The sequence below is a fragment of the Pristis pectinata genome, chromosome 3 (assembly GCF_009764475.1).
Source record: "Pristis pectinata isolate sPriPec2 chromosome 3, sPriPec2.1.pri, whole genome shotgun sequence".
NCBI lineage: Eukaryota > Metazoa > Chordata > Chondrichthyes > Rhinopristiformes > Pristidae > Pristis > Pristis pectinata.
The window spans coordinates 91009358-91036505 of record NC_067407.1 but is presented as its reverse complement, the minus strand read 5'-3'; the positions used below and the strand labels follow the sequence as shown (position 1 = coordinate 91036505).

General features: G+C 37.9%; 1 protein-coding gene across 2 annotated transcripts in view; it reads left to right on the top strand.

Annotated features, from left to right (window-relative positions):
• Positions 1 to 24703, top strand: part of aplf (aprataxin and PNKP like factor) — a 45284-nt gene extending 20581 nt beyond the window's left edge. The window contains exons 6-11 of one of the 2 annotated variants that reach the window (XM_052012947.1): positions 11696 to 11889; positions 14903 to 15282; positions 17963 to 18085; positions 19057 to 19103; positions 20844 to 20885; positions 23019 to 24703. In XM_052012947.1, coding sequence (XP_051868907.1) covers positions 11696 to 11889; positions 14903 to 15282; positions 17963 to 18085; positions 19057 to 19103; positions 20844 to 20885; positions 23019 to 23212 — 980 coding nt within the window. In that variant the 3' untranslated portion in view covers positions 23213 to 24703. The remainder of the gene's footprint in view (positions 1 to 11695; positions 11890 to 14902; positions 15283 to 17962; positions 18086 to 19056; positions 19104 to 20843; positions 20886 to 23018) is intronic. The other variant, XM_052012948.1, reaches the window with a different exon arrangement.
• The last annotated feature ends 2445 nt before the right edge of the window (positions 24704 to 27148 follow it).

Sequence of the window (27148 nt, the reverse complement as noted above, 5' to 3'; positions counted from 1 at the left end):
GTAGATTGGAAATAGTTTAAACCTTCAATTGTGGTTTCCAGTCTGGTATCTAAAGTAACATCCAATTCCATGTAACTGTATCTTAAGAAGAGGAAGCATTTTTCTGTAACATACCACAATTAATTGACTTGCACACAATTTGTTGTTTCAATATTAATTTAGTGTTGTCATTCATTCTTAAATGAACTCTTGCCTGCAGTTACGAATCAATTAGAACGATAGGTGGCTAGACGTTAATGAACACCCTTTCAGATGCTCTTTTGCTAGTGTAGCAGAATTTGCTTTTCTACTGGTGTAACTAAAGGATTATTAATCATAAAACTATTACAATGACAAATGGAGCCTGGTATATTTGATTGAGTATATAAATTTATATGTTTGGGGATGGCTGTAGGGTGTTTGAACAGATCATTGCCATGGATCGGTTCTAGAAAGTATTTGAAAAGAGCTTTTGTTTCACCCATGTTATATTGTGAAGCACTTTGATGAAGATTATGGCTTTCTAACAGAAGAAATGAAATCATCCACTAACTGCAACTGTTGTATTTGTGAGCTGATTTTAACTGTTGCAGGTAAAATTGCTCAATCTCTTGTATAGCACGTAACTTTTTTTAAACAAATGAAGTTGTAGAATATATATAAGTAAGGGTACCTTTTAAGAACTGAATGCCATGTGGCATGACTTTGATGTATTGTTGTACCAGCCAGTGCTGTTTAGTTCAGAGTTATTGTCAATGAAAATGTTCTGTTGATAACTCTATCTCTGTCACTTCCCTACACAAAAGAGCCTGCAGAAACTACATTAGTGTTAGGTTTGGTTTGTTACAGCATGAAGGTGTAGCAGGACAGCGATTTAGTGCAAAGGAAATAGAGAATACGATTCTCTAAGTAGCACAGTTATAATGGCAGGCAATGGTCTCTTCAGATATGTTAGTGAACTTGAGGGAAAAATGGGTTCACTCTTTCCTTTTCCACATAGTGAGTGGAAAACATTTCTGAGTATGTTCCTGAATGAGGGTAGTGCAGTGGATATGGTCTACATGGATTTTAGTGAGGAGTTTGATAAGGTTCCGCATGGTAGGCTTCTTCAGGAGGTCAGAGGCCAAGGGATCCAGGGAGGCTTGGCAGTGTGGATTCAGAATTGGATTGCCTGTAGAAAGCAGAGGGTTGTGGTGGAGGGAGTGCATTTGGATTGGAGGGCTGTGACGAGTGGTGTCCCACAGGGATCGGTTCTGGGACCTCTACTTTTTGTGATATTTATTGACGACTTAGATGAGGGGGTGGAAGGGTGGGTTAGCAAGTTTGCAGATGACACAAAGATCGGTGGTGGTGTGGATAGTGTGGAGGGCTGTCGAAGCTTACAGAGGGATATTGATAGGATGCAGAGCTGGGCTGACAAGTGGCAGATGGAGTTCAATCCAGAGAAGTGTGAGGTAGTACACTTTGGAAGGACAAACTCCAAGGTGGAGTACAAGGTAAATGTCAGGATTTTGGGCAGTGTAGAGGAGCAGAAGGATCTGGGGGTTCATATCCACAGATCACTGAAAGTCGCCTCACAGGTAGTTAAGAAAGCTTATGGGATGTTAGCTTTCTGAGGACTGAGACAGTTGACGTTTCAGGCCGAGACCCTTCATCAGGACTGGAAAGGAAGAGGGCAGAAGCCGGAATAAAAGGGTGGGGTGAGGGGGAGGAGCACGAGCTGGCAGGTGATAGATGAATGATAGAAAAATAGGGGGCTATGTGGGAGGGAAGGGTTAGATAGATCTTAGAGCAGGATAAAATGTCGGCACAACATTGTGGGCCGAAGGGCCTGTACTGTGCTGTAGTGTTCTATGTTCTATATGTTCTATAAGTCATGGGATCGAGTTTAAGAGCTGCGAAGTAATGATGCAGCTTTACAAAACTCTGGTTAGGCCACACTCACAGTACTGTGTCCAGTTCTGGTCGCCTCATTATAGGAAGGATGTGGAGGCATTGGAAAGGGTGCAGAGGAGATTTACCAGGATGCTGCCTGGATTAGAGAGTATGGATTATGAGGAGGGACTAAAGGAGCTAGGGCTTTACTCATTGGAGAGGAGGAGGATGGGGGGAGACATGATAGAGGTATACAAGATATTAAGAGGAATAGATAGTGGACAGCCAGCGCCTCTTTCCCAGGGTACCAATGCTCAAACCAGGAGGACGTGGCTTTAAGGTAATGGGTGGGAAGTTCAAGGGAGATGTCAGAGGGAGGTTTTTCACCCAGACAGTAGTTGGTGCATGGAATGCTCTGCCTAGGGTGGTGGTAGAGGCTGATACGTTGGTCAAGTTCAAGAGATTGTTAGATAAGCATATGGAGAAATTTAAGATAGAGGGATATGTGGGAGGAAGGGCTTAGATAGCCTTAGGTGTGGTTTGAAGGGCGGCACAACATGGTGGGCCGAAGGGCCTGTATTGTGCTGTATTCTTCTATGGTTCTATGAATGATATCATCAAGGTCCTGGTTTAAGGGACAAAGGAGAGGTACAAGGTTGTAAGTAACAAAGAATAGAATATTGTTCCTGACAGTAGCTTTTACACTTGATCATTTGTGGGATCTGGATGGCCCTTGCAACCCCGGCATTTGTTATTCATCTCTACCTGCCCCTGAATTTGAATCTGGTGTCATATGTAGGCCAGACAGGATAAAGATAGTAAATTGCCTTTCTTAAAGGACATAGGTGCACCAGGTGGCTTTTTATAACAGTCCAGCAGTTCCCTGATCAAAAGATGCCTTTTGTGAATTAGCAGGAGAAGATCAATGCATATAATACAGAAATGCTCCTGTTTGTGGCAAATCTGAATTCTACTTCCCTCGATCACCAGCAGAGCAGCTTTTGAAACACCTACCTGAAAACAGCAAAGTACCACTAGGGGGCTGCAGGTATCTGCAGAACAATAACACAGCAGCAATCATTAATAATTATAAGGAGAAAATTTGAAAATAAATACTCCTGTTTCTAGCCGTGTATTGCTACAGCCCTGCACAACTTTTCTTTTCTGCCAAGATCCAGAAGCAGGACTCTCCAGGCAGATCCATTATTTCAGCTCACTCTTGTTCTGCCAAATGTATTTCTTTCCACATTGACTCCATCCTTTCTCCCTTCATCCAGTCCTTCCCCATCTTACCTCCGTGACTCTTTGAATGCTGTCTGCCACGTAAGTCATTTACAAATCCCTGATTCCAAATGGTTCATCTTCACTAGGGGCATTCAGTCCCTCTACAACTTCATCACACATCAGGAGGGGCTTGAAGGCCCTCTGCTCCTTCCTTGAAAAGAGACCCAACCAGTCCCCTCCACCAACACACACATTTGCTAGACTGAAATTGTGCTAACATTAAACAACTTCTCCTTCAACTCCACTCTTTCTCCAGGTCAAAAGAGAGAGCTTTGGGCATCTGCATGGGCCCCAGTTACATTTGTCTTTTTATGGGATTCGAGAAACATTCTTTGCTTTTGTCCCACTTAGGCCCATTCCACCTCTTTCTGGTACATCAATAATTGCATTTATGCTGCTTCCTGCACTCACGTAGAACATTTGCTGCCAATCTCCATCCTGTGCTTACCTTCAGAAGGCTCATCTCTGTCCCTTTCCTTCCCTTTCTGCACCTCTACATCTACATCACAAGGGTAGACTAGCCACAAACATGCATTATTAGCCTCCCACAGCTACCATTGCATTTGCTATGATGATGAGTGCACGGTAGAGTAGCGGTTAGCGTGACGCTATTACAGCGCCAGTGATCAGGTTTCGATTCCTGTCGCTGTCTGTAAGGAGTTTGTACGTTCTCCCGTGTCTGTGTGGGTTTCCTCTGGGTGCTCCGGTTTCCTCCCACATTCCAAAGACATACGGGTAGGTTAATTTGGGTTTAAAATGGGTGGTGCGGACTCGTTGGGCCGGAGGGGCCTGCTACCACACTGTAAATAAAATTTTTTTAAAAATTTAAAAATGAGACATTCAGCATGGATGGCTCTGAAATGTCTGTCTTCTACGTGAACCATAGCTTCTCCTCTACTATGGCGACAGAACCTTTAACGACATCTTGCGTATTTACCACCCTTCTGAACAGAGCAAGGAAAGTGTTTTGCTGGTTCTTGCCTTCCACCCCACTAGCCTCTGCATTCAACAGATCATTCTTTGTGTTTTCCATCAGTGCCAATGATTCCACATGCCCCCCCCCCCCCATCCCTTCAGCATTTTTGCAGCGATTACTCTGTTCTTCTGTCTCCGTCTAAAATTGGTAAATTGGTTTATTATTGTCACGTTTACCGAGGTATAGTGGAAAAACTTTGATTTGCATGCCATCCATACAGATCATTTCATCACATCAGTGCATTGAGGTAGCATAAGGGAAAAAGCAATAACAGAATGCAGAATATAGTGTTACAGTTGCAGAGAAAGTGCAGTGCAAGCAGACAACAAGATACAAGACCATGACAAGATAGATTGTGAGGTCAGAGTCCGTCTTAATGTATAAGAGGTCTGGTCAGTAGTCTTATAATGGGATAGAAGCTGTCCTTGAGCCTGGTGGTACATGCTTTCAGGCTTTTGTATCTTCTGCCCAATGGGAGAGGGAAGAAGAGAGAATGTCCAGGGTGGGAGGGGTCTTTGATTACGTTGGCTGCTTTACCGAGGCAGTGAGAAGTGTAGACAGAGTCCATGGAAGGGAGGCTGATTTTCATCATGTGCTGAGCTGTGTCCACAATTGTCTGTAATTTCTTGCGGTCTCGGGCAGAGCAGTTGCCATACCAAGCTGTGATGCATCCGGAAAGGATGCTTTCTGTGGTGCATTGATAAAAATTGGTGAGGTTCAACAGGGACATGCTGAATTTCTTTAGCTTCCTGAAGAAGTAGAGATGGTGGTATGCTTCCTTGGCCATAGCTTTTACATAGTTGGACTCAGCCCCTTATACAACCTTCCCATGCAACTGCAGGATATGTAACAGCTGTTCTTTCACCTCTTTCCACCATCCAATGACCCAAACAGTCTTTCCAGGAAACTCAGCAATGCCCTTGCATTTTTTCTGGACTAGTTTACTGCATTTAGTGTTCACAATGTGGCCTCCTCTCTGCTGGAGCAACAAAACACAGACTGGGTTATCTCTTTGTGAAGCACCTGCTCTCAGTCCACAGGGGTGATCCTGAGCTTCTGGGTGCCTGCCGCTTTAATCCACCATCCCACTGCAACTCTGACCTTTCTGTGGCCTCCTGCACTGTTACAAAAAGACCAAAAACAAGCTTGAAGAACAACACCTCATCTTCCATCTGAGCACATTTCCCTTCCTCTGAAAACCAACTTGTATTTCTCTCTTTCCCAGTTCTGATGAAGGATCCCAGACCTGAAACATTAACTATTTCTCCTTCCACAGATGCTGCCTGAACTGCTGAATGTTTCCAGCTTTTTCTGTTTTTGTTTCAGACTTACAGCATCTGTAGTTGTTTTGATTTTCTAATGACCAAAGAAATTTGCTTCTACCAAGCTCAGACAAATACATCCTTGCAGTGGAGGGCAACAATGTAAATGAATCCCTTTTTAGTGCTCCCACAGTGCTATTAGATACTAAGTTTCTTTTTAATGTTAGGCAATGCATTTTCAGATCAGTATGGTGTGAGACTTGGAGATACCTACAGGTGGTGGTGTTTTATGAACCTGTTGCCACTGTCCTTGATTGTTTGAGAGTTGATGTTGATGTTGAAAGAGCCTAGGTGTATAATGGCAGTGAACTTTATAAATGGTACACCTTGCAGACATTGCATCAGTAATGGATGCAGTTAATGTTTAGGGTCAGAAATGAGGTGCCAGTCAAAGTGGGCTGCTTTCATCTGGATTGTTCGCAATATTTAAATTTTTAATATATTGGTCCTTTGGTGTTCAGTTACTTGAGTTTAAAAATTAGTTTTCCTTGCTTACCTTCAGAGAAATAAAACTGACAATCATACTACAACACTAAGCTAGTAATAATAGTGCTGCATGTGGCAGAAATATTTCATATGAAAATCCTTCATGGAAAGCAACTGTAACAGCCATCATTAGAGAAAGAAGACATCTCTCACTTTTTCCCAACCTCCAGAGCTTCATGAGTAAAATTTCACACTCTGAAATCAAATCACATACGTGAAGTGTGTCAGAATTGAATGTTGCCCTGTATTGCTTCACTTGCCAAAACCATGACTAAAGGGTCTTAGTTGCTTTACCTAATCATCTAAGGAATCTTGTGTACTATTTGGCCAAACAAAACATCATCTAATGTGGCTGGCTAATATCAAAAGCTTGTGCTTAAACTTCAATGTCCATGTATGCTTCAAAAACAAATGGGAATGGGGTTGGGGGCTTGGATGAAACCTGAAGAAAAACAGATACTGAAGATTAGCAGAGCAGATCAGAGTTAGATTTTTTGAAAGCTTTAAGAAGGAACAGAATGCACAAGGCACTGGTTTAGAGAATAGTGAGTTTCTCTTGTGCAAGGGGAGTTAAAGAGCTCTGCCTCCGGTATTGAGATGAAGGGCATGACCTGGGACTTGTGGCTGGAGGATGTTGTAAAATTGGGTGGGGCAAGCCTGTGGGGGAATATCTAAATGAGAATTTTGAAATTCTTAATGGGGTGCAGGGAAGGAAGCTAATGGAGATCAGGTAGCATTATTATTAAGCATTTGGTTCAGAACAATACTATATTCCTGTAAATCCCTACACTTCCAGTGGGTATTGTGATTTGTATAAAAAGTCACCAAGGCAGTAAGAAAAACCCAGTTTATAATTTAATGTGGTTGGTAATAATTTGCCATTATGAGTGATTTGTTTTGCACTCCTTGAATAATCAAGATCAGTTATGCTACTTGTCTTGATTACATTTCAGACTGAAAGAAACTTCAAAGCAAGCCCAGAACCAAAGTTCATGTTAAATTCAATTACAGTCTTTAACAGTAGACTTTTATGGATTATTTCATAGACTTTTGACATTCAGAGTTCTCTTGTTGCCATTTATGCTCATTTAAGTAATCTTGGGTTTCGTTTGTATAAACTAATTTTTAATTGTTTTAAAGAATTTGTTCACTGGATTATTTGTTTTTGAATGAGCTGCATTACCTAATACTGAAAGTAATTACTTCAGTTCATTCAAAGCAATGCTTTAGCAACTGATGTAAGGCCACAGATCTATTGAGCTGCTTACCCTCAGTGGACTATGTAAACAATTTACCCTGTTATACATTTTGTCCAATTCAGTTAACTTCCTGGTTAGAGTGAACACCAGAGCTAAAATCTCCAGTTGGTTAAATTTGTGCCGTAATTTTGTAATTCCTAGATTCTGATCAAAGATAGAACAAAATCTGGTTAATATTATGCTGCTCATAATTTTTCTGGGCCAGTAATATTTCCAGGTTTCCACATTTGCCAAAAATCTGTCTGATCATTATAATCTACAAGCATCTATTAAATACAGTAATGGCCAACACTAGAGGTCACTTGTTTAAGGTGTGTGGAGGAAAATTCAGGGGGGGGGGAATGTCAGAGGTAGGTTTTTTTCATACAGAGATTGGTGGGTGCCTGGAATGCACTGCAGGTTGGGGTGGGGGGTGGTAGGGGCTGATGAGATAAGGTCATTTAAAGAGAGACAGGCAGATGGATGAAAGAAAAATAGTGGGTTATGGGAGGTGAAGTAGGGAGGGGGATAGAGAGAATGTGGATAAGGTTTATATAGGTCGACACAACATTGTGGGCTGAAGGGCCCGTACTGTGCTGTACTGTTTGATGTTCTATAACATTTATCCAACACTATGGAAGGATTACATATCTGTTTAACATTTATAATCTTAAACCTTTTGGTTAATAAAGATGTTCTTTCAACACTCCGTTGTTGAAAAAAATATAATGATACTCTACCCAGGAAGAGGTTAGTGTTTAGTTCACTTAAACACTAATCTTTCTTTTAGGGGCTGCTTGTTTCATTTGTTTTCTAGTTTTAAGATACTGTTTGAGACTAATCCTAAATACATCATGGTTGTCTTTCAATTCTTTAATTAAAAACTCACTTTTGTTTTTAATGTGTTTTGTTGCTAGTGAAAGTAAATTTACTTCTGGTGAGTCTGTCTTCATAACTTGTGAATGTCCAGAAAAATATTCCAAGATGCAATTTGAGTTAATTAGTGGGATTATATATTTTGAGGATGTTTCAACTAAATTGAACATTGGCACAAATTATGGCTTTATGTGGATTAATATTAATGGGTATAATGGAGCATATTATATGTCTTCTGTAATCACTTGTGTGTAGTACTGCAGAGCCGGGTAAATAGCATTGATCTACATGATGCTTTTATCCAAAAATTGCACTCCAGTTTGTTTTATACTAATGAGTTAAATGTTGAGAAAGAGTCTGTATACAAGTTCACTAAATTTTATTAGAATGGTTGCTTATATTTATACATATTTGAAACACCTAGACTTCAGTAGGGTACTGGGGCATGTTGCAGAATAGAGGGATCTAAGAGTACAATTACATGGTTCCCTGAAAGTAGTGATAAAGGTAGATGGGGTAGTGAAGGTGGCTTTTGACATGCGAGCCTTCATCAGTCAGGGAACTGAGTAGTGAAGTTGGGATGTTATGTTGCAGTTGTACAAGACGTTGGTGAGGCTGCATTTGGAATATTGTGTTCAGTTTTGGTCACCCTGCAATAGGAAAAATACCATTAAAGTGGAAAGAGTGCAGAGGGGATTTACAAGGATGCTGCTGGGACTCAAAGGACTGAGTTATGGAGAGAGGTTGGGCAGGTTGGGACTTCTTTAGATTGGAGCATAGGGGAATGAGGGGTGATCTTATAGATTGTGTATAAAATTGAGGGGTGTAGATAGGGTCAATGTTCAGTCTTGAATCTGGGGGTTAGGGATTCAAGAAGTGGAGGAGAGATTTAATAGGAACTTGAGGGGCAACTTTTTCACCCAGGGAGTGGTCAGTATATGGGATGAGTTTTCAAAGGAAGTGGTTAAGGCATTACATCAACAACATTTTAAAGGTATATGGATAGGAAAGTGTTAGATGGATATGGGCCAAATGGGGGAAAGGGGACCAGCTTAGATCAGAATCTTAGTCAGCATGGACCAGTTTAGCCAAAGGGCCAGTTTCCACGTTGCATGACTTTGATTTCCTTCCCTGGAGAACAAGCTATTTTGATGAACAAGGGTTATTTTTCCTGGAATGTTATCTACTTATAATTTATAATTGATTCACACAGAGTTCATCCTTTTTATGTTTAAGGTCAGAATTTTTCAGCAAATTAAAATTATAAATAATATTGTGTAATACAATTACACTTGAACATTGCATGTATATTAATCAAAACATTTTAATATTTTATTGCTGTTTTGTATCATTTAATCTAGCTGTTTGAGGAAAATCATTAAGCTGTGCCTATTTCTTGTTCTTCTACTTCAATTTCTATACTAATTCAAAGTTTATTTTTGACAAAGTATTGCCAGGAGTTCACATCCTATGTAAACACAGGAATTGCAACAGTACCTTGCTTTATTGCATTAGTTTGAGGTGTAACATTTTAAAATTATTTTTGTTTAATAAACTATTTGTCTTTATGCTTTCATCAAAAACTGTTAGGTAATTTAACTCACTCTGTTGGTTCCTTTTCAATTTCAAAAGAAACTACAGAACACAAAATGAAATGGGAAAATATACTATAATGTGAAATGATGAGGCAGGTAAAATGACAAGAGACCTGAATTGGATATAAACAGCAGCAGTGAATAGTTGGGAGATATGGTTTATTTGGTTGATGTATATTCTATGTAAAACAAAACCAGTCAGTTAGTCTCCTGGAAAAGAACTGCAATAGTTGCTAATAATTTAATCAGCATATTCATTCTGCAGTTGATAATTTAGTACATGACAACCACTATTTTAAGTTTTGTTCCGAATCCAGATGTAAATTGTATCCATAGCATAAATAATAGTAGACTTAGCAGATAAATACCTACCACAGATAAATACCTACCATTCTATTATTTCATAAGTAGGTATTTCTAACATTTTGAAATTAATCTTACAAAATTGTTTATACTATGAAAGTTACTGCATGCAAATTGGTGGAATATAAAAATCAAGGAAAATTTTATTCTTCCATGAGTAGGTTTTCCTTGGCATTGTTCAATGTTTGTTCAGTCATGCTGCTGAGAAACTTACTTCCAAGTTCTAAGAGCAATAGTGAAGTATTTTTGGTTTCTGGCAGGAATGGGTTTCTGCAAATGCACTTGAAGACCATCTTTGCTGCAGGAAGATAAGCAAATATCAATTACAAAAGATCCACAGTGGAGAGAAATAGGCAATCTTTACACTTTTCTCCCTATAAAGGGCTCAAAGATGTGCCTCAGCATGCAAAACTTACTGAAATACAATTTGTGTTTTTGTTTCTGAGATTATTTGGCAGCATAAGAATATTCCAAGATGTTACTGTTACATGTATACAAAGAATTAATAATCACCAAGATTAGCAGCATTTAAGCAATTGCACCATTGGTAACTTGTGTGTAGTCATATGAAATATCATAATATTTAAGTCCTCATCAGATTACAACTCTATCAAATGCTGGAAACTATGACTTGGATTTTGTGGTCAAAAGTCTGTGCTTGCAATTGACCTCAGTAAAAAAACAAAGTATACTTACCTGTGAACTTTGACAAATTCGAGAGAGATTTTTGTTGTATGTCCTTGAATGTTGTCCTCTCCTGCAGACATAGGAGTGGTATAACATCGGACAGTCAAAGCTACTCCAGTCCACAACATCAAAAAGAAATCTGACAGTAGGCTGAGCATAGCTGCAGACTTAAATATTTCAATCATTCAGAATATTTTTAAGATTTAAGTTTTAAAATCTTAACTTGATATATTTAAACACTTTAATGACTCATTTACATTTTTAAAAAAGCTTTTAAATTAAGAAGACTTTTCCCAAAGTGTGTTAAATTAACAATTTCAGAGTCCTTTGCAGCTATTCTCATCTATTATAAATATGCAGATACTGTTTGTTCCTCTTAAGAATCTTTGTGCGAGTTATTTGCTTGTAATGGGAATTTACTTTTAATTTCTCATGCTCTCTTGTTAAACAGTGTTGAATTAAATGTAAAAGCATACCCCATATTTTTATAGAGAATCACTGACTGCAACTTCTAGATTTCTGTATTCAACCCTATATGCCAGGAAATCCAAAAGTTGCAATCAGTTGAGCATAGTAAAGACGACAAACGTTGTTATCTTACAGATAAAAAAAGCTACAAATGCTGGAAAGCAAATAAAAATGGAAAATGCTGGAAATATGCAGCAGGTGAAAAAAGAAACAGCATTTACGTTGACATTTCAGACCTTTCTTATGAAGGGTTTTTGACCTGAAAAGTAAACTGTTTCTGACTGACCTAATGAGTGTTTGCAGCATTTTCTGTTAATAACTTTATTAGCATTACTACCACACTATCAGGCCATTTTGATAATCACCATACCATCTGAACAAGCCAATTCCTTTCATTATTTCAATAATTTTTTATTTTTAATCCACTTGTGCATCTACTGAGAAAATGGTGATAGAATTTGTCAAAAAATATGATCACTATTGTTAAATAACTTGCTATGTTTTAGTGCTTATCAATTTTTTCTTTGTTCATTTTATTTGCTTCAGGTAAAGGAAGGGGACGTGGAAGAGGAAGAAATGATGCGGAGCAAACCAAAATGGAGGCAACTCAACCAGGAAGAAAAAGAAATGAATCATTTGAGAACATCAAAGAAAATGAAGCATCAGATCAACCACTGGAGAAAAAGGGCAGAAGGAAAAAAGCTGAGGCAAGTGAAAATGAAAAGCCTACACTCAGCAAGGTAAGAATCAATTTGTGGGCTGTTCATTATTTTTAATAATCTGCTGTCTTAATTTATCATCATTAGAATCAGTATCAGCAAGCAAATACTAATTTCAAGTCTATTTTTGAGACTTCTTTCCAGACGTACTGTTGTCTCTCATCTCATTTCTAACTCAAGCTTGTATTCCATCTCGTACCTAAATCTGGAACTTTGCAAAATCATCCAGCACTTTACTCAGAGTTTGTAAAGTGATAGAAGCTTGAATTGAAGCAGACGTTCCAGAGGCTGCACTTGTTTTTTTTTAATTTTTAAAACTTAATTTTTAGAGAGGGAAGTTTAAAAACATTGTAAATTTGATGATTTAAAACAAGGTCCGTAAGGGTTCTGACATTTCTAGATCCTGAGTTTTATCTTGAGTGGAGGATGCTTGCACATGATTTCTTACAATGTGGGATAGTCTTTGCATCCTGGTTACCCCATAGGCTTCAAAAGAGCAAGGTATTGGTCCAGTGACAAGGAAGTCCATGATGACTGGAGTTCCAGAACTACTGCAGAGACATCAAAACACACACATAAGAAGGAACACATTAGCAGATTCAAATCTGGGGGAGATGCAGTCCTCTGACAAGGTGAAATTGGTAAGGAAGCAGTAGGGAAAGCTCTCCGCCTCATGAAATGCTTGGAGCAAGTCTTGCCAATAACCATCACACTGTTAGCAATGAGGCAAGTGCAAGATGTCATTGGCAACACCCGAATCCAGGAACTGTTAGATTACATCACCCATGTCATTTCAACACTGAGGAGTTTAATTGACCACTCGCTTACCCTTTGTTACGCCCTTAAAGGGGGCACCAGAAATGCTGCCACAAGAAAATCATTATTGAGACCATATCACAGACAACTGGACTTCACCTAACCACCAGGAACTGTGGAATATCCACAGGTTTGGACTGCCCTGAGGTCCACCACAATTAGCACCACTAAAGAGGCTCTTGGCTTCTCAATGAGAAAATCCCAGTCCTGAATTGATGAGAATGAGCAAGAAGTCCTGGACCTAATTAACTGCAAATGAAGGGTACTTTTGGATTCAGAAACTGCTCTACAGGCACCTGAAGGCTGAGATACAATAGAAAGCCTGCTACCCAAAGAACAGAAGGTGAGTGGAGAGAGCACAGGAAGTCCAGCAACTTGCTGATTACTGTGATATTGGTATTGGTTTATTGTTGTCACGTACCGAGTGGAAAAACTTTCTTGCATACAGTTCATACAGATCAATTCATTACACAATGGTAATAACAATAACAGAATACAGAGTAAAGTGTCACAGCTACAGGGAAGTGCAGTGCAAGTAGACAATTAGGTGCAAGGTCAAACAAGGTAGATTGTGAGGTCTGAAGTCCATCTCATCGTATAAGGGAACCGTTCAATAGTCTTATCACCGTGGGATAGAAGCTGTCATGCATGAATTCTTCAGTACTACACAAGTATACCCCAAAAACTCGAGGGTGCAACCCAGTGAATGCCAAGAGGAGAACTTATCTAGGAGAAAACAACAGTTAGGATTTGCTTAAAGAATGCCTCAACTTTGAGTCTGTCCTTAAATCAAATGCATTAACTCTATTCCACAGCAAACTATCGGGTCCCAACTACCTTGCTGCCACCCTGACTCATTAGTTGTCAAAAAGGCCATATGCCAAATGAGAAACTGAACAGTCTTGGGAGTATCCCTATTGAAATTATAAAAATTAGCTGAGAGGAACTTCAGTCACAAATTCACACTCTCATCTTCCACATCTGGAAGGAGGAAGACATCAGATGTCATAATGATAACCTTCAAGAAAAGAGACAAATCTGATTCCAATAACTACAGAGGGTTATCCATTCTGTCTACCGCAGGGAGGGTTGCCACCAGGGTCGTCTTCAACCACTTCCTCCAAGAGACTGTTCCCAAAATCAGACAATGGATTCCATGCAGCTGGAGACACGATCGTCACTGGGTGTCAACTTCAAGATAAACGCAGAGCGGCATTAATTACTATACAAAAGACCTTTACAACTTCTCAAAACCTAAAAGGACTGAAGCATCCTTCTAAAGTGGCTACTTACAGAAGTTCTTGTCTTTGCATACAAGCCATGATCTTAACCTAGTGGTCCACAACAGACCCAATCTCGATGTAGACTAGTGTGTCAAACCATGCTATGTCATCCCATCAACACTTCACTCAATCTCTCTCATTGCAAAATGTTACTACTGAAGTCGAGCTAAACTGCAGCTCAAATGGAACACTGTTCATCCAATATCACCTCCACTCTTGAACTAAGGTCATCTCAAATTCAGTCATTGAGCTGCAGTATGCTGATGGTATTTGCAAATGCACATATTCAAATGCTGAGCTCAAAGTCATCAGTGACACAGAAGTTTTTGAAAGGATGTACATTTCACTTAGCATTTTCAAAGCTAGGGGTCCTCTAATAATCTGCACCCATGGAGCAACTACATCCTTTAACAATCAAGGTCCAGGATGAGATCCTGCAAAGTGTGGATCATAGCTCATGAGCCACCTCTCAATGAAAGTTTTAGTTTCAGTGAAGAAAATAAAACTTGTTCTGTTCGTTCGTCATCCCTATCCTTGCTGATTATTGTGGCTCCTTGTTAGCATGTCTAATTTTAACATTCTCACTGTTACATAGAAATTACTTTTTGGACCCTTCACTCCTCTGTGGTCTCCTCCAGCCCGTCATACTGTGAGAGATCCTCCAACAATGGCCCTTTTATCGTTGTATCACCTTCTGGCAAACCCCTGGATTTTCCTCAAGTATTTGTTTCCCTACCTCATTTCTCCTTTAAAAGACATTTAAAACCAATTGCTCACCATCCTGAAAATCATTATGTATAGTTTGCTGTCAGACTTTGATAATGTTTTGGAATATTTTCTTATGTAATAGGTTCAATGTATATACATGTTGCTGTTGCATGTAAAATGAGTAAATACTCTCACTAACAGATGGTTACAATTTTTTTGTTCCCCAGAGCAATACTAAAGAGAGCAATTTTGGAACAAATTCCACTTATGTCAAAAGGAAAGGAGAACTAAAAAAACAATTCAGAATGCCTTCTCAGATTGAGAGGAACTGGAAGCTTGACGATGTTGAAAGCAGAAGCCAAGAAGATTGTGGCCCACAGAAATTGCATGAAGTAAGCAACTGGGCAATGAGCGAGGAGGAGGAGGAGGTGGGATTGCTCCATCGGCCATGTGAGCAGGAGCAGCTGCAGCGCACACAAGTGCGAGATCCCCATTGTAAAAATAGAAGCCCAAGACTTGAAGAGACAGAGCCAGCAGGAGATACAAGTGCATCTCAGGCTAAAGAGCAAAAGAAGAGAGCATGTGTATATGGAAGTAATTGTTACAGGTATCTGTCATCTACGTAGAAATATATACTATATGCACATCAGAGTAGTTTTATTTCAATCGTGTAAAATAAGTGAATATACTATCCTCCAACAGAAACTGCTGAGACCTGAAAACAATACATCAAATCCAAGCAGCTAGCAAAATTTACATTTACAAAGGACTAGTGAAGCAAATCAATTTAAAAAAAATAATTTTTGGCTTCTCTATATTGTGTACTTACTGGAAATAGTCTGTAACATGATAAAGAAATTCCACAGTTCATAAGAAAATTATTAAGCTTGGTAAGGAAATGCCTCAAGGAATGAAGATCTGTTTTGAAGAGGCAAGAGCTTGTAATCCATGCAGGTTTCCAGATCCAAAAATGTTTGCAGAAGAGCTCCCAGAATGCACATGTGCATCCCTATTCTAGAATTAATAAAAGTGGCATTGAGACTTTCATTTAGAGTTAGCGATTGTCTGTAGTGTTTTAAAACCAGATTGTTAGATTCCCATAAAGAAATGGGCAACCTGTCTGGAGTGGGTGATGTTTAGCATGGAGATTATCCAGCCAACAAAAGCGAAACTAAGCAGTGATTGGTAAGGGAGGAAACAGCTTGTCTTTTTTTTGCGGTGATAGGATGGCAAGGTGGGCAAGTAAGAGTGCTAAGGTACATATTCAGTGATAGATCTGAGATTGTTCTTGAACCGTGGAACATATAAGAACATGGAACAAATTATACAACTCAAATAGGAAGGAATGTCACAGAGAATTGAGGACAATAGCATGCAGAGGAGAGAAGAGGTTGTAATTACACCAGAAAAATGGTTGATGTAGATGGGAAATAGGAATGGCATAATGAGAAAGCAAACGGTTAATTCTTAACTGCTGAAAGGCCTGGAGATGAGCAATAATTGCCAACCCTAACCACACCTTGTGTAGCCTAAGAAAGAAGTAATAAAAAGAAATTTCTAGTACAATTCAAAATTTAATGACAAGTAATTTGTCCACTTATGAAATAATTGTACAACTTCTGGATTAGTACTGTTAAACATTAGCTTTCTAACCTATTCACATTCACCCAAGGTTCATTTAAATGTTTAAAACATCTGTTAAATTTAATGATTTATGCTCTCAACGTCCACCTTCATTGATGGAATAAAGAGATGCCAAATGGATCTCATTAAAGTAGTAATAACAAGATTTGGCTCCAGTGCTCCCAAACTGCTCTTTATTGAGACCTCAATCTTCAAGCAGTTTTAATTATTTGCACAATTGACGGACTATTCACTGTGGTAGTACCTTCCCAGCATGTGCTTTTCATTGATTTTTGCACAAGGTGGAGTATCTTTCTAAAAAAAAACAAGCTACAAACAGGATTTAAGAAATTTATCCTGTAGTAATTATAAAGATAAAAGGTAACAAGTTATATACATCAGGAGTTGGTGAGAATCAAAAGTACTCAATCATTACAAGACAATTCAAAAAAAGTTAAAGGCAAGTTTATTGGGGAAGTCAGTCAATGTGATGAGTAAAATCTTTTAAGTCTATCTTCTGTGTTATTTATAAATGAGGAATTGAAAAGTGGGAGACTTCTGTTTATAAATTGGCTATCAAGTAACAAAACAGACCATGGAGGGGAGCATCTAGAGAACAATACTAAAAACTCAGTATCAGTTTGGAATCAAAACAAAATGGCTAAGAAGTGAGGTGGTTTGGTGGGAATGGTGATGATGGGTGCAGGGATGAAGCAGGTGAGAGAAAACAAAAAGAAAATAGATAGCATCTGGAGGAAGAAAGGTGCAGAAATCAATGTTGCCAAATAATCAACAATTTGAGGCTTCAAAAACCATCCTTTGAGAGGTTGCTGCGCAAATTTACTTAATTTTCTGTTACATGAGCATAAAGTGCACCTCAGAATATGGTTAAAAATGAATCTGAGATCCTGAACATGTTGCAGTTCAGAAGGGCTGTGTGCGTGTGTTTTCATTGTATAACATCATTTTGAACTTGCTTAAACTACTTCAAAAAGGTAGATTGTGGTATGGAACTTAATTTTAAAATTGAAGTCTTTACTCATTAGAGTTGCTTGGATTTATTTGGGAAATAAATCTGATCTTGGATTTGGATAGCTTGGAAGTTTCCAAGAAGACAAATCTATACATTGCAAGCATAGTTTGCTACACCAGCTGTCTTTAATTAATTCAGATTTGGCATCTTTACAGTTTCTGCTTTATTTGATCATTTCAACCTTGCTTTCATATCAAATATCTCTCTTGTATGAAGATAGAAACTAGAACATTTTGTTACTGTTTTGCTGTTTATTGACTGCTTAAATGTTTCCTACTTGGATATTATGAATTCTAGTCAAGATTGTAAGTTCTTATTGTTAATGTCACTAATGTTTATGCTATTTGATCAAGGATTTATAATAAACCAGAAACACATTCTCACCATCTAATGGGATATACAACAGTGAAATGTCAAGAATTAGTAAATTTAGTAAATAGATTTTCCATGTGGCTTTTGAAATGTTCTCATCTGTTTGCTACCTCTAATTAAAACTCTAACTTTTAATTAGCTTTTAACACAAGATCACGAAAACATTTCAAACTATTCAGGTATTTCCAAAGTACAACACTAATGTTTTAAGTGTTTGTTTTGTTAAAAGTTTGTAAACTTTTTTTAAAATCCTGCAAAGGAAGAATCCAGTTCATTTTCAAGAGTTTAGTCATCCTGGAGATCCAGATTATGAAGACCCATTAGTTGGAGAAGAGGATGGCGACAACAAACCAGAGTGTCCTTTTGGTACTGCTTGTTACAGGTTGGTGATTTCTACAACAATGTCTGTCCTCACTTGTCTGCTCCATTTTAAAGCCATTTTCATTTTAATCATTTAGATTTATCAGATTATTTTCCGGGAATTGTTTGAATTGAGTACCTCCAGTATTCCCTCAATTACTGAAATCATGTGTTCACTAAGCAATTCTATATTTCCAAAAGCTAATTATTGTAGTTGCTGGAAATCAGAATTTAAAAATGCTTTAAATATTCAGATCAGGCAGCTAAAAGAAGTACCTATATATAAAATATTGTAAATATATGTTATTTACTTAACATTTCTTTGTAGAGAGAGGTATCATATGTTGCAAAATAGTGACCCAATACTATCTCATTAATCATTTTGCACCCCAATTTTCACCTAGATATAGAATAATCTTTGTTGTGATCCACTCATTTCATATAGCTAATCATCGCACTCTCTGGAATGGATTTGTTAGAATTGTGCAGCACTGAAATAGGATTATCAGCTCACTGTGTTCACACTGACCATCAAGCACCCACTTACACCAATTCATTTTTTACTCCACACATTCCGACTGCCATGTTCTAGCACTCACCTACATATTGGGACAATTTACAGTGACTAATTAATCTTCAACCACACAACTTTAGAGTATACTTTAGAGTGAAACTTGTATACTTTGGGGAAATGCAAGCAGTTTGTAGGAGAAAGTGCAAACTCCACATAGACATCAGAGGAGGTAGAGATTGAACCCTGTTTGCTGGACTTGTGTACTTTTGGGTGGGAACAGAAACCAATCAAGGTAAAATGCCTTCAGAATAGGAATGAGGAGAAAAATTACAAAAAAAGATTTATGTTACAAAGTCGACAAATGTCATTTGTGAACTTTTTAAATCATTGTCATTCTGAAAAGTTAAATACATGACCATTTTGTGATGTGTAGAATCCAGAATTAATGACAGATTAAACTGTGTTTTGTCATTTTGAAGGAAAAACCCACAGCACAAGAAGGAATACAAGCACACTCAGCCTCCAGGTAACATTGATTTCTGTATCCTATAAACTGAATTGATCTAATTTATTTACAGTTTATGGGCATCTTGATTTTGATATTGATTTTCTTTTTACTGTAGTAGTCGGTATACAATTTGTGTACACCGTCCCTCACATAACGCAGACTGTAAGAACATTCTCTTTCAAATCTTTTCCGCACAGTCATAATTGTGCTGATTTTTCAAAAGGCAGTGAAACTCTAACATACTAACTATCTGGAAATTCCAGTAGTTCAGCATCTTGGCTCACCAGGTAATGTTTTCCGAGCTCCCTTTCCACTCACCAGGGCCCCAGTTCATGAGTTGTTTCCACTCACCTGGTTCACTGACAAAATCATCATACTGTGTAATATTTTAAAAGTGTGAATTCAGAGTATTGAGTTATTAATAGAAATAACATCCAGTAGTTCAGAAAATCTACCAATCCAGCAACACCCAGGTCCTGAGCATGTTGTATTAGAGTTTTACTGCACTATTCACCATTAATTATGTTAGATATTGGAACTTACTTTTTATCAGTTTGATTTATATTTACAAACTTATGTGCTGGAAATTTTAGATTTTTAATAGCAGATTACAAAATAGTATGCTAGTGGACATTTTACCCAAAGTTTCCCTACTCAAAATGTAAAATGTTTGATGAATTGATTGCTATTGCAAAGAATTTTGTACAGAAAATCCAAAAATCATTTTTCTTAATATGAAATCCCAAATTGCTTTTAACAGAATACTAAAAGATACATTTGACGAACTGGAAAAAATGAATTATGTTAAAATTTTCAAAGTTTGCATTTTGTTTAATCAATTTACAAATTGATTGCTATCTTTGTGGATAAAGTATAGCATCTCAAATTTCTTTAGTTATTATATTTTGCATTTGTTCAATTATTGTAACAATTTATGTAAATCAGCATGTTTTATCATTTATAGGTGTGCACTTTAAGGGAGTAATACTAATTCAATTTTTTGAAAATTTTTAACATGCAAATTAACATTAATGAAACCAAAAGGTGGAAAATGATGGTGAGCCCCCAAGAGGTATTGCTAATTATATTTGGTGATCAGGGATGTTATAAAGGTTTATTGGATAATAGTGAACAGAGAAAGGAATGCCAGAATGGAGGAGTTTTTTTTTCATCTGAGCACTTAATCTCAGAATCATGCACTTCCAGGCCAAGTATATTACAGTCATATGTAGAGTAATTCTCCAACAAGGTAACTTAACCCATCTTCAGACAAGCAGTCTGTGCTGCATCAGTGAGAATATTTTTCCATTTCTTGATGTTTTCCATCTTCACAGCTTCCCTTAGGGAGACTGCCAGTAACTGCTAAATTGGGGCCAGTTTTGTTCTTTGTGCCCAAGGCCAACAGGAATTGAGCTGAGACTGCTTAAGCCTATTTCATATAGATACTTAAAGCCAGCAAAGAGAAAATTGTTATCATCAATGAAAGATTCAAACATAGACAGTGAAAGATGAGTAGTTTTGGTCTTAACCCACTGTATTGACATTGCTTGTTAATGAGAGAGTTATCCATTATGGCCATTTAATAAATGGAGAGGCTTTCTGCATTAATTAATGATGTAATTTCATCATCCATAAGATAAGTAGCCAAGTTATAGCCTACAGTAGTGCTGTGTCTCATAATGTTTTGAGATTCAGGTGACTGCAATTTTTGTTCTCAATAAATTTGTTTAGACTTATGGGGTAATATTTTAATTTTAGAAAGTAAATTAAGAAGACCAAGAAGACAAGTTGCTCAGAAAGGTAATGGAATTATTTTTCAGTATTCAGAGGTTGATTTTGTGTTAATTTTTCAGCACCATCAAGAGATTAGCTGCTCATCTCACTCTCACTCAGTTAACCTATTTGTCTCTGTGACAAGCTGCTTCCACCTACACAACTTATTCCAAGTTTGTGGAATCTTGCTGTGTACAATTTGGCTGCCATATTTTTCTGTGACAGTGACTACACTCAAGTAATTCGTTGGTTTTGAAGCACTTGGAACATCTTGAGCATGTGAAAAACATTAAGCAAATACAACTTCTTGATTATCCATGCACTACTTTAAGCTGTACAATTTGTCCAGATATGCTTATGGACTTTACTTTCCTCACAGCATGCAAGGTACCAGCTTAATAATTTACCAGATTTGCAAAGGGAGTATTACATCTATTATTTAAGTAAATGTAAGAGCAAATTATAGTTATTTTCTTTTATTTCCTTTTTCCTAAACTACTAATTGTGGAAAGCTGCATCATGTCCTATATATTATTATGTTTTTTTTTAAGTTATCAAATTAAAGAGTTTACCAGGGTAAGTATAAGATGCTAACTCAGTTGTACACTTTAAATTGCACCAGCCTCCAAGAGGGATGAATCCTGTTTGTTAATTTTAGCTTTACATGAAGTGGACAAGAATGGGGTTAAAAATGAGAAGAAGCGGGGTATTCCCAAGACATGGGAATACAAGCCTTTGGGCAAAAACATTGAATACTTGGTCCTTATTGTTTCTAATTTTAACATAAAACTAATTATGAACCTAGTCCAATTTGGCAAATGGCACAAGTAATGAAAAAGCAAGGAAGCTAAGCATTTTCAAAATTAACTATACAACTGGTCAGGCACTGCAGCAAATGAAGAAAACATTAGCAATGATTGGACAATAGGAAATGATGCACTGTAATGGAGGGTGGCAAGAGATGTTCCACAGGGATCTGCAATGGGACCTTGGATTTTTTTCCCCCCATCTTTAATGGATGATCGATTAAGGAATTAAGTGTTATATATCCCTGTGTAGTTGACACTGAAGAAAAACATGGAAATAAGTTGCACAGACAAGAGCAAATTACATAGAGATAAATAGATTAAGTGAGTGGGTAAAAATGTGGAGGTCAAATGTGGACAGTGTTGGATTATTATTTTGGATTATTATTTTGGATCCCAGAATGACAAATCAAAATACTTTCTTAACGTGGAGATTAAGAACTGTGGGGGTGCAGAGATATTCAGACATCACTGTTCTCATCAATAAAAGCTAATACACAGATATACAAAAAGTAATAAGTGTTCAAAAGAAATGCTGCCTTTTATCTTCAGGAACTTGGCACAAAGGAAATGTAACATGAATCGTACTGGGCTTTAGTCAACCTCCCCATTTGGACTACTATATTCAGATTTAAATATAGAATCATAGGAAAGATGTTGTTTTTGGATTGTGTTATTTATTTGATTCATAAAAGTTATGCTATGTCCTAAAGGATTGAATTATTAAGATACTTAATGTAAGCAAATTCTATCTCTTTTGAGCTTAAAAGTTTCAGGGTAATTTATTTGATTTGATTGGGACCTGTAAAATAATCAAAGGATTCTTCAAAGCAGATGCCAAGAAGCTTTTGTTTTGGGTGGGAGAAATTTGGAACAAGGGAAAGAATCTCAAAATTATAGCCAAATCACTTAGGAGTGAATTCACAAAAGAGACTTGCTTTTCCCAAAAAGCTGAGAATGTTCAGTCAATTGGAATTTAAGTCTAAAATTGACACTTTTTTTTTCTAGGTAAGTTTATTGATGTAGGAATCAAATCTGACCCCTTAGAAGTAGCCATGATGCAATAATGGAAAACTATGGAAGAGTCGTCATCAACTGAAATATTTAGCAACTTGTAAAATGTAATTTAAGTTTGCTTCAGTTGACAGGGCGTAATTGTCATCTGTCCATCCATTCCCCATCCCCTATACCAGTTTGTAATCTAGGCTTTAAATCTTCCTGAATGGTGCATATCTACATGAAAGTTAGGCACATACAAAAGCACTTAGATTTGCCTGAGATATGGCAAATATTCTGATATAAAACTAGTTGTCTGTCAATAAATATTGGTTTGGAAATGTTTTCCTTTGCTTAGGTAAAAGTGCGTTGGATAATGAGAGCGATGATGATGGTGAGCCCAACCAATATGATCTGGATGATACTTTTATTGATGATGAAGATGATCTGGATCCTACTGATGAAGATTCTGATTGGGAACCAAGTTCAGATACCAATGAAGATATTGATACATTAAGAAAAGAAGCTAATAGATTTGTAAACAGACGTTAAAAATGGCACTTTTCATTCTTAACCTTGAGCACTAATTAATCTTGGATTCCTTCTATTGCACTGAAAATAACATTTGATGGCTGGAGTTCGTGTTACAGTTCAGTACTTCGAGCTATTTAATATTTTACTTTTATGGAATTCAATTATCTTCTATCAATTTGAAATGATTATTAGTTCACAAGCTGAATAAGTCTGTAAATGGAATTTGAGCACATTTGTTGTTCACTACAGAAAATGAGGAGTACAAGAGCTTAAAGTTTACAATATTGTTGGAACAGGTGAGAAACTTCCATATGTTACATTTGTTTGCCTTTGCACTGGAAGAAATGAAGCATTTATTTCTGATCAACTTTTGTTGCAGCATTACTCCCCCTGGCAACAAATGAGATGCTGAAATAGCCCACAGTTCATGGTTTTTGGAAATTTGTGTAAAACAAAGTCTGATTTCTTTATTTAAAGAAAACTCATAAAAAGAGGGGAAGAAAAATGATAGGAATTTTACTTTGTGGCTAGTGTTCAAACTTCTGTTGAATGTTTGCACATGCCCATTAATAAGCAAACCTGCTTTGACACTGTCCTTTACAAAACTGCCCCTTTTTGGAGTGGAAGGTGAGGAGGGAGTAGAGACTACAACTGGTGATTAATTAATGACTCAAAGATTTCACACAGCATTGTGGGGAGGTGGAAATTTGGAAGTAGTACCGACTAAAAGGACAAAGAATTGAAGCTTCCAAATCAAATTCTAATAAGGTCCCAGTTGACAGACATCAATGTCTGATACGCAGCTGAGCAAGTCAACAAGTAGGAACTGCTCACTGAGCTCTCTGCCCACCTATCTTTTGGTGCCACCAAAAGAGCTTATGTCTATCACCAGCAGCCCTGCTTTAGTCTCATTATAGTGCTGCTATTGAAGTTAGGGCTGTGGCTGGTGAAATGCTGTGGATTAATGGTACTATAAAATTGATAAGGTAAACAGAATTCCTAATGTTAAATTGAATTTGATCTCAAAGTTGCTGTAAGGTGATTTCACAGTGCAGTTAATGAAATTGTTTGTAAATTTAAGAGGATTCTTGATAGTTAAGATTTGAATGAAATAATTTTTGGGCTTTTACCTCCCGAGTCAAATTGCCCGTTCCTGCCAGATGGCAAGGCTTAGTGGCAATCACAGCAATTTGATGTAAACTCAAAACAGAAACTTGCTATGCTGAAACAAACCCAGGGCTGATCACTTACTTATTGATGCTCCATTATTTGGGTATAATATGTGGCCTCATTTCTTTATAATTGTTTTTTTTTTAATTGCTTCACCCTATACAATGCACAGTGTGTTGAGATCCCATAATTGACCTGCTTTTAATTTTACCACTATCACCTTGTGTTGTTAACTGAATGTATATCTAAAATAATTCTTTTATAATGTTTATATGAAATGGGTTTGGAAAATAATTGGTGTGCAAATCTGACAATATAAATACTTTGCTCTTGATGATTTTGATTGTTTTATTGTCTTACCATTTTTAATTTGTTCTGTGATGCTTTGTGTTTCATTGGAAATTCAGAGGTATTGCTTATGTCTGTGGTTGACCACTTAAAGTGACAAATCAAACTTAATGGACAATCATCAAGTTCCTATAACCAACAACAAAATCTTAAATTTATATAGCACCATAATAAAGCAAAACACCCCAAAGACTGTCACAGCTTTGAAGCCTCTTAAAAGGTAATTTATCTTCAATGTTGTCCAGAACTGGACTATATACTCAAGATATCTGACAAACTTTCTGCAAATAAAAATTCCTTTCTTCATCTCAAGGTTAATACAAAAATGAACCTTTCACAATTCCTGTGGATGGACATCCAGAATTGTAATTTTTTTTTAAACTCCAAGATTCTTAATCCTTCATCATTAAGAAAACACTGATTTTCTTTGGATCTAAGGTGGGTAAGCTCACATCGAACACACTCTACAGTGATTTAGCCACTCCTTTTGGGGTGCCTTTGTAGCACCCTGTTTCCAACACCATATCTTGCTGTGCTCTCTACCGTTGATATCCAACTGCCCTCAGAGGCAAGCACTTTTAAATGTTCCTACAGGCTGTACCCGGGTTACAAACAGGCTCCATTTTTACAGATGTCCATAAATCAGAAAATACAGAAATCACTCAATTATGGTAAATGTACCTCTACAGCATTGTAATGAATGGCATCAAAAGCACAAGACTGATAAGAAAGAACAAGACTGATAAGAAAGAACAATTACTAAAAGTGGAGAATGAGGAAACTAGTTCTGTTGATTGTAGGAAGGAACGTACGTAGTTAAGTTGGACCTTTGAATTTGACAATATTATGGGAACTTGTTCGTATATATGGTGTCCAGAAGTTGGGACAGCCTGTATTAGCCTAGTCTGTGGTTCCCTTTGCCCTCCCCATCCCTTTGGGGGTCAGGTAAATCCCACCACCAATGAAGTTAGAGATAATGGTGATGGGGCGGGACAGGTTAGCGTGTAATTCAGAGGGCTGGGAGTCTGTGATTGTGGAGGAGGATCTGGGAATATGACACATCTTGGGAGGTTGGTGATAGTGGGGATTGTTGAGGAAGTTTTTACAGTTTGTGTCTGTTGGCCTCTTCACGGCTATAAATGGTTTGCCCTAAGCACCTTAACTTATTTTATGTGCTGACCTAGAAAATTGATCCATAGAACCATACAGCACAAAACAGGCCCTTCGGCCCACCATATTGTGCCGTCCATCGGACCACCCTCACACTACCTAACCCCTTCCTCCCGCATATCCCTCTATCTCACATTCCTCCATATGCCTATCCAACAAGCTCTTGAACCTGTTCAATGTATCTGCCTCCACCACCACCCCAGGCAGTGCATTCCATGCACCAACCACTCTCTGGGTGAAAAACCTCCCTCTGACATCTCCCCTGAACCTCCCACCCATAACCTTAAAGCCATGACCTCTCGTCTTGAGCATTGGTGCCCTGGGATCAACACAAGTACAGAAGCATTTAATAAAGTCATTCCATCTGCATTAAAAAAAAAGTTCACTGAGTAGATTGATTGTCAGCCCCTTGTCCTTCCTGCAGTGGGCAGGTTTGAGGCAGGCCAGGTTGTAGTTTAAGACTTCTTTGTACTTATAACTATGTTTTGTTGTTTGGCATTCAGATTATCAATGGTCACAAAATAGACACAATGATAAGGGCCTGTTAATTTTCCATAACCATAAAATAACGGAACTAATATTGAATGTCAGTATTACAGTGGCAACATCAGTCCAGCTAAAAACCAAACACACACACAATGCTGAAGGAACTCAGCAGGTCAGGCAGCATCTATGGAGGGAAATGAACAGTCGATGTTTTGGGCTGATACCCTTCATCAGGGCTGGAAAATTAAACCAATGTTTTAGGAGAAGATGGTGCTATCTGACGTCTATCCTCGAGTTTTAAGGATATGGAATGCAAACAGACAGCTGTAAAATGATGCATTTCTGGACTTCACATGAAGCGCTGTGGCATATGCTTAAATTAGAGGGATCAGGGGGTTCCTATCCACAGATCCCTGAAAGTTGCCTCACAAATGGATAGGGTAGTTAAGAAAACTTATGGGATGTTAGCTTTCATAGGTCGGGGGATCGAGTTAAAGAGCAGCGAGGTAATGATGCAGCTCTACAAAACTGATTAGACCACACTTGGAGTACTGTGTCCAGTTCTGGTCACCTCATTGTAGGAAGGATGTGGAAGTGTTGGAAAGGGTGCAGAGGAGATTTACCAGGATGCTGCCTGGATTGGAGAGTATGGATTAGGAGGAGAGACTAAGGGAGCTAGGGCTTTACTCTTTGAGGGGAGACATGATGGAGGTATACAAAATACTAAGAGGAATAGATAGAGTAGACAGCCAGCACCTCTTTCTCAGAACACCAATGCTC